The sequence below is a fragment of the Mesocricetus auratus genome, unplaced genomic scaffold (assembly GCF_017639785.1).
Source record: "Mesocricetus auratus isolate SY011 unplaced genomic scaffold, BCM_Maur_2.0 Super-Scaffold_100013, whole genome shotgun sequence".
Taxonomy (NCBI): Eukaryota; Metazoa; Chordata; class Mammalia; order Rodentia; family Cricetidae; genus Mesocricetus; species Mesocricetus auratus.
This window is the reverse complement of record NW_024429196.1, coordinates 45,993,030-46,001,436: the sequence shown is the minus strand read 5'-3', so window position 1 is coordinate 46,001,436 and position 8,407 is coordinate 45,993,030. Positions and strand designations below refer to the sequence as shown.

General features: G+C 43.0%; 3 protein-coding genes across 3 annotated transcripts; 2 read left to right on the top strand and 1 right to left on the bottom strand.

Moving 5' to 3' along the window:
• On the top strand, positions 1-402 carry LOC110340250 (histone H4). Its single transcript, XM_040755698.1, has one exon. It carries the CDS (start codon positions 45-47, stop codon positions 354-356), a length of 312 nt encoding a protein of 103 aa, XP_040611632.1. The 5' UTR covers positions 1-44; the 3' UTR covers positions 357-402.
• A 3,730-nt stretch (positions 403-4,132) lies between these two features.
• On the bottom strand, positions 4,133-4,644 carry LOC121143560 (histone H2B type 1-H). Its single transcript, XM_040755688.1, has one exon. It carries the CDS (start codon positions 4,595-4,597, stop codon positions 4,217-4,219), a length of 381 nt encoding a protein of 126 aa, XP_040611622.1. The 5' UTR covers positions 4,598-4,644; the 3' UTR covers positions 4,133-4,216.
• A 220-nt stretch (positions 4,645-4,864) lies between these two features.
• Positions 4,865-5,446, top strand: LOC121143555 (histone H2A type 1-B). Its single transcript, XM_040755682.1, has one exon. It carries the CDS (start codon positions 4,910-4,912, stop codon positions 5,300-5,302), a length of 393 nt encoding a protein of 130 aa, XP_040611616.1. The 5' UTR covers positions 4,865-4,909; the 3' UTR covers positions 5,303-5,446.
• Positions 5,447-8,407: the final 2,961 nt, after the last annotated feature.

The window sequence follows — 8,407 nt, the reverse complement described above, 5'->3', positions numbered from 1 at the left end:
GTAGGAGTCACTGTGTACTGGGCTTTAAGCTTGAAGTGTGCAGGATGTCTGGCCGTGGTAAGGGAGGAAAGGGCCTTGGTAAAGGAGGCGCCAAGCGGCACCGCAAAGTCCTCCGCGACAACATCCAGGGCATCACCAAGCCTGCCATCCGCCGCCTGGCCCGCCGTGGCGGAGTCAAGCGCATCTCCGGCCTTATCTACGAGGAGACCCGCGGGGTGCTGAAGGTGTTCCTGGAGAACGTGATCCGCGACGCGGTCACCTACACGGAGCACGCCAAGCGCAAGACCGTCACCGCCATGGACGTGGTTTACGCGCTCAAGCGCCAGGGCCGCACCTTGTACGGCTTCGGCGGCTGAGTTTCACACGCATCTTCACCCAAAAGGCCCTTTTCAGGGCCACCCATCTTATCACTTAAAAGGGTTGCATTCTCCTGTGCATTAGTTGTAAGTCTGCCTTAAAGTGAGCTGTGCTCCTTAACATGCTCATTTCCTAGTTTATAGAATGTTGCTTTGACAAACAGCTATGGTAATTCCCCGAGGAAAAAAGTCTTTTCCACGATTTGAGTTTAGATAAGGGGGATTGTTTTAAGTTTAAGGCTATGAATTTTTTATCTATTGCTTTGTGTAGCATGCTGGTTTGTAAATCATGACTGTGCCTCATCTACCGATTCTATGACTACCTCTCCCAGCTGTTTTCGAGTCATGCTTAATTTAAGCCTTAACACAGAACAATGGGCTTTTTATTGTATTATCTATACATTTTTAGTGTTTCTGAGACTGAAAATTTGTATAGCTTAGCCTATCCTGGACTATGTAGCTCCTAATTGGGCCATTTCCCCCAGGTTCTAAAGTTCTGGAATTACTGGTTTGAGGTATCGTACCTGAATATCCCGTTTCTTTAGCGCAGATTATTTTTCTGTGCTAGGATTTTTGTTTTTAACAATTTTGTTAGAAAGGGCAGGGCTGGGGTTTGGTTCCCAGCACCCACATGGTGGCTTTTAATTGTGTTACTCCAGTTCCTGGTGCCTGAGAGCAGGCATCGGGCTTGCATGTGATGAACTTACAGGTCCAAAGTAACAGAAAAAGCCTATTTAGGTACTGGCCAGTACTTGGAAGAGACAGAAAAAGGAAAACTTGTAGTTTCAGGAAGTGGGCAGATCCAGTGAAGTTTCATGACTGCTCAGTTTGAAGGAGCTGTTAGGGAGTAAAGTTCGTGAATGAAAAGTACAGCATCTCACTAAAGGAAAAAACATCCATGTATCTATAGCATGGCTTATGGTGAAACTACCTAATGTGGTCCCAGAGTTTCCACCCCCCACAATGAACCTTTATTGTATTTAAAATATATACATACATAATGCATGTGTGTATATACAAATGATTTATGTGTATGAGTGTTTTATTTTATCAATAGTGGTTTCTGGGAGGGCTTCAAAGCATGGGGGGGAGGATACTAGGAATGTGCTATGCTCAAGGAAGTGTTTGCTTAGCCAGGCCCAGGATTCCATTTTCCGTATTGCATAAAAGCAGGCATGGTCAGGGCTTATTCTCTAATGTCAATACTCAGAAGGTAGAAAATAGGAACAGAAGTTCAAGGCCATCATCTGTTCAAGGCCCATGAGGTATAGACGCTATTCTGTCTCAAAACCAACCAAACCCTCTAATCAGTCCACTCTTGGAAACCTGAAGAACTCAAACTTGTCCGTTCCCTGCTCAGGAGTTTTCTATAACTTCTTAGTCTGTAAAATAAACACCATAGTTAGACATATAAATCTCACATCTTCTCCTCAAAGAAAATCCCACAAGAACCAGGCTTTATTAACTTTGACCTGCATATCAGATGTTTCCAGAATATCACCAGAGAAGGAACATCCGTGTCCCCCAAGAACTTAAAAAACTTTGTGTGTGTGTGTGTGTGTGTGTGTGTGTGTGTGTGTGTGTGTCTATTTATAGCCTTTACAGAAGTTCCAGGGATGAAGCTCACATAATCAGGCTCGAAAGTCACTAGATTTAACTGTCCTGCCAACTATTTTTAAAAGGGGCCAGACCCTGCAGACATCAGAAGCTTGGGTCTTGGAGTCATCAGTATGTCCTTCAATGAGCCCAGGAGGTGGTGCTCACTGCTGTGGAGTCAAGGTGTGTTTTTGTTTGGTTGTTTTTTTTGTTTTGTTGTTGTTGTTGTTGTTGTTGTTTTATGGTAGAATCTTGCTATGTAACCCAGCCAGGCCTAGAGAAAAATTTGCAAAGAACCGATACTAAAGGTAGCCATGGGGATTTCAAACTGAGAAAAGATTAATAAACAACAAAACAAAAGGAAAGCAACTTGAAAAGAATCTTCTGAGGTTGTATTTCATGGAGGGCTAGATAAGGCCTAATTTGTAGGCACCAGTTCACTGCACTTCTGGTTTGAAGTTAAGTGGTGCACTGCTGAAAGGCTCTGGGCAGATTCAATCAGGAATGCTTTAAAAATGAAGGCTACAGCAGGATGTATGCAGGTGCACACCTTTAATCCCAGTTTCAGCAAGCAGAGGCAGGCAGAAGTCTGAGGTCACCATGGTCTTCTGAGTTCCAGGCTCTTGTTTCAAAAAAGCAAACAGGAAAGAACACCAAAGGGTGCGGTGGCCTCCACCTATGATTCCACATTTACAAGGGTGAAGCAAGGGGATTGCTGAGAGTTTGAGATTAGTTTGGGCTTCACAGCTGATTTCCAGGGTAGCCAGTGCTACAACACTGGGACCTTGTCACAAGGAGAAGAAAGCTAACCAAACAAGATATTAACTCGAACCTTTGAACTCTGACATGTAAATAATTCACCAGGAAGTTCCAGGATTACTTCTAAAGTCACAATGAGTAAGCTTGCAATTTTTAAAAAGTGAGAAAAAACATTTATCTGTATGTGCTCTACATGCATGGGATATCTGTGTAGGTTAGGTGTTTTGGGGGAATGTCATGTGGGTATAGTGGACACAACTCAGGACTTTCAGGCTTGGTGAAAAAAGCTTTACCCGCTGATAAGTCTACTGGATTGCAGTTGCAATTTTATGACTTTAAAGTGGATATTTTCTACCTTTGTGTTTCCATAACTTTTAAACAGAGGCCTAGGGAAGTGGGCTAAAGGTATTAACCCAGCCTCAGGAAGGAGACCCTGAAGAGCCTGGAACAGGGATTTTGGTTCCATCCCTAGCACCCCTGATAACCTATTTATATTTTCTTCTAACATTGGATCAGAGTCCCTCCCTGTTGGAACACATAGCTCCCAAACTGCTGAATTTTGAAACGATAGACTCTCCAGAGGCTAGAAACAGAGCCACACCTGACATTCCGAAGCTTTAACTGTAAGTAAAGTGATGTGGCTGAAAGCTAGTAGCTTTTTTTCAGGTCCCATTTACGAAATAAGTCAGGAGAGGAGTTTGGGGAATTTTCTCGGTATATTAAAAAAAAAAATCCCAGCAGCTTAAGAAGAGGAAGAAGTAAATTAAATGACTGAAAAGGCCTGCCTACTTTTTTTTAGTTTTACAAACCCTTTTCACCATTTCCCGTTAATTAATTCATTTCTTTAAATGAAAATCTTGCTGCTTTCTCCAACTCAATTTATATGTAAAACTCTTAAAATTCAAAAGCTCCAGGACAGGTCTTTAAACTCGAAGGAATCCTTAAAGATAGAAGCCAGAGCAGGCGCTTCAGGCATACTTTCGCTTTCAGCGAGCTGAGCTGAGCGTCTCTATACAAGACGGCGCCTCATAAAATGGCGACCTGAAAGTCACAAAGAGCCGGTTAACACACACCGAACAAGCTTGCGTTTTGAACGAAATCTAGAAAGATAGATTTATGTAGGCGTAAACCAGGTGGTAGCAAACCCAAGCTTTCACTCCTCCTGTGATAATTTCCCAGGAATGCTTAAAACAAAAACCCTGAAATACGGACGATCGCTCCGAGATACCTTCCCGATTCACCCCCATCTGACACCAGGGTTAACATTCGCTTAGCATGATAGCTAAAACTAATCTTCCCCAGCGCATTATTCCAATTTCGAATTCAGAGGCCAAACTATTTGGCAGTTTCAGAGAAACACGAGTGCCTACATTAACACTAATGAACAACCTTAGAAACATAAAATGAAGTAAACACTTGTCTCGACTAGAAGTGTACAGCTCTTATATGTGAACCTTTGGGTGGCTCTGAAAAGAGCCTTTGGGTAAAGAGTTGAGATCTCACGCTCACTTGGAGCTGGTGTACTTGGTGACGGCCTTGGTGCCCTCGGACACGGCGTGCTTGGCCAGCTCCCCGGGAAGCAGCAGGCGCACGGCCGTCTGGATCTCCCGGGACGTGATGGTCGAGCGCTTGTTGTAATGCGCCAGGCGAGAGGCCTCGCCCGCGATGCGCTCGAAGATGTCGTTGACGAACGAGTTCATGATGCCCATGGCCTTGGAGGAGATGCCGGTGTCGGGGTGTACCTGCTTCAGCACCTTGTACACGTACACGGAGTAGCTCTCCTTGCGGCTGCGCTTGCGCTTCTTGCCGTCCTTCTTTTGCGCCTTGGTCACGGCCTTCTTAGAGCCCTTCTTCGGGGCGGGAGCGGACTTCGCGGGATCAGGCATAGTGAGAGATGTTGAAAACCAAAAGACACAAACACACTACAGTATAGCAGAGGTGTGGTGCCTGGGCTTTTATAGTCCTTCTATGCAAATAAGTGATTCAGGGATCCTCAGCTATGATTTGAAAGCCAGTTAGTGACACCATTATGCAAATTGAGTTGCATTATGTGTCCTCTGCTATTGGCTGCAGCGAGACAGCTATTTTAACCAATCACACTTCACCCTTCCCACTTCCATCAACCAGTATAAGTACCTTCTCATTCCTTCTCAGAACACGATTGTAGCAAGCTTTCAACTCTTGTTTCTATTTCCATAATGTCTGGACGTGGCAAGCAAGGCGGCAAGGCTCGTGCCAAGGCCAAGACCCGCTCTTCCCGGGCCGGCCTGCAGTTCCCCGTGGGCCGCGTGCACCGCCTTCTCCGCAAGGGCAACTACTCGGAGCGGGTGGGCGCCGGCGCTCCGGTGTACCTGGCTGCCGTGCTGGAGTACCTGACGGCCGAGATCCTGGAGCTGGCTGGCAACGCGGCCCGCGACAACAAGAAGACGCGCATCATCCCGCGCCACCTGCAGCTGGCCATCCGCAACGACGAGGAGCTCAACAAGCTGCTGGGCCGCGTGACGATCGCTCAGGGTGGCGTCCTGCCCAACATCCAGGCCGTGCTGCTGCCCAAGAAGACCGAGAGCCACCACAAAGCCAAGGGAAAATAAGACCACTGCTTTTCACACTGGTCTTCACTATAAAATACACAAAGGCTCTTTTCAGAGCCACCCACTTGTTTCTATAAGAGTGCTGAAATGACTGCGGTGATGTGATGCCCAGGGTATTGAGAATTATCTAGCTAAATACACAGAGATAGTAATAATTCAGCAAGATAGGATTTGGGGATGTGGGTGTGCTCTTGGTCCGACAGAATAGGGTCATTAAAATAAGGTATAAATGATAAAAGGATAAGGAAGAAAGCCTTGCCCAAAAGTCTATTGGGCTTTTGCTTGTTGGAATTTTTTGTTTTCAAGACGGCATTAACCTATGTTGCTCTAGCTGTCATGGAACTGGCCGAGTAGATCATGTTAATTTCCACACAAAGTTCCAACCTCTTCTACCTCCCTATTTCTGCCATGAAAGGCATCGACCACTACAAGTGCAGCCGATAAGGAGTTCGGGAGGTTTTTTAGTGCTCAGAAAAACCAATAGTAATTAAAACTAAAATGAACTCCTTAATTATTCAGTCTTGAATAGTTCTATCAAACACTGAGACTGTTCTGATTGTAAAGTAGGACCCAGCTGCTGCTTTTTCTTTAATCATTGTTTGATTCATCTTTTTTTTATTTATGTGGAAATGTGTGTACCACATTTATTTGGTGCACTCACAGGCTGGCAGAAGGCCTCAGATGCCTTGGTATCAGGATTGCATGCTCCTGTGCACTATCAGGTATACTTGGGTACCCTTTCCATTTCAGGTCCTCTGGAGGAGCAGCAAGTGCTCTCAACTGGTTGTACAGACAACCCCAATGTACAAACCAATTTTATTTATGTATTCATCCATCCAGTGAGTCATTGACAGTATCACTACAACCCTGGATGCCCTGGAACTTACCTTGTAGCCTGATGAGCTTCAAATTCACAGCAATCCTAGTTCACCCTACTTTGTTCTCGAACTACAGGCATGAGTCACCATGCCCCATTGAGGGTTAAAGGTATTGACAAGACCAGAGCTGTGACTGGAATGGTGTCTATGTGTGGATTAGAAAAGGGAGAAGTGAGCAATGGCAGGATTCATGGCTCTTAAACCTTGAAGCCTTTACAATTGTAATCACTTGCACAGCCTAGGAAAAGCAAAGGAAATCATTTTATAATAGAATTACAATCTAGCAGACAGATCGACCACAGTCACTGCACAGTAAAGGTACACTTTTTGTCAAAGAAAACAAAACAAACAAACCTGTGTCTTTGCTTTATGACAATTATCCAGGTGTGAAATCCAAACAAACCAGTTCAAAGTATATAAAACCATAAGTTCGAAGTATGTAATTCCTGGGAAAATCACTAGAAAGCTCTACATAGCTCAAAAGAATATAGATTATCACAATATATGTGTGATTGGCAGGGGAATATAGGAATATATAGAAATACGGTCAGAGAAATATTTATCAAAATTATTCCTGTCTTGTGCCCTAGCTATACTGAAATCTTTGACTTATTTTTTCCTATGAGACAAACATATTTGTGCTTTTTAATGTAAAAAAATCCATCCCCATTGTCAGGATCTTTCAAGCAAAAGTCTAAATGCATAGATGTGGGAGTCTTAAAAAATAAATAAAACCATGAGGCCCTAGAAAATTCTGGAAAATCATTAACAAACCTTTTAGACTAAGCTTTCATGTGACAATGAATGGAAACACAGTCTGTAATCATTTTTTTTTTTTTTTAGTTTTTTGAGACAGGGTTTCTCTGTATTATTTTGGAGGCTGTTTTGGAAACTCGCTCTGTAAACCAGGCTAGCCTCAAACTCACAGAGATCCACCTGCCTCTGCCTCTCGAGTGCTGGGATTAAAGGTATACACCACCACCACCACCAGGAAGATCCAAATGTTTCTCAACAGTACTTATGGTTGCTCCATGGTAGCCAGAGTTCCTTTTTTGATGTCCTCAAAAAGTCCACATCAGATGAAGAATCAGCTTTCCTGTCTGCATTTTCCACCTTCCCTCATGCAAACAATGATGGTGTAACATTGGGGGAGCAAACTGGTGTTCAATTTCCAGAACTAAGCAACATGAAAAGACCAGAGGTTTTATAGCCCTCTCTTTGCCTTCAATCAAGTCCGTAGCATATTTCTTTCACTCATTATTTTAAATGGGTAAAACTGAGATAGAATAAGATAGGAACTTCGCCCTTACCTATCTGATCCTCACATTCATCTCTTGTTGAATGCAGTCTGTCCACATAGTTGACTAAAAACTGTCAAACTACACAGAAAATATCAGAACAGTATTAAGATGACTTGTGAATCATTCTCAGAATGAAAATATGTCTTAACTTCACCCATAGCCATTGTATAAAATTACTTTATAGTTTTTTTTGTTTTTGATTTTGGTTTTTACTTTTTTTGTTTGTTTGTTTGTTTTAAATTCGTTTTACAGACCAGACTATCCTCAGACTCAGAGATCCGCCTGCCTCTGTCTCCCAAGTGCTGGGATTAAAGGTGTGTGCCACCACCGAAGCACTACTTTCTGACTTTTATTCCTGTTTTTACCTTAGTCATACATTTCTTCATCATTTCTAGGCCTGTACAGTAAATTCACAGGTAATCTGATAATTATCTTTAAAGTAGAAATCAAGGGGTATATTTATTTAATTTGTTCTCAAATTAATTCTAATATTAATAATCTTTTCCATTGACAAATCATACCTCACACTTAAGAGATTATTAAAGGGGGAAAATCTCCTTAATACATATGGCACATGTCCACCTCTGGCTAATGATGATGGCCATAAGTAGATTTTCCTAACATGTACAGTTTAAAATTATGCGTTCCACATATTTTCATCCCTAGATTTCTTTTAGGACCCAGCCTCAGATTGCACATTGAACAATTTAAACAGACAAACAGGAGACTGCAAGCCACTGAATTATTTCTGAAGTACACAGGTGTTGTTCTTTTTGAATTGTTATTATCCAGCTTCTTTTTGCCCACCTGGCAGAATTATGCTTTTCCTGATAAGAGCTAAGAGGCAGACCAGGACATAATGGTTATTGTGATTCTACACTGCCCCCTGGAGCTGCAGGATGAGCATAATAGTGGGTTGTAAATGT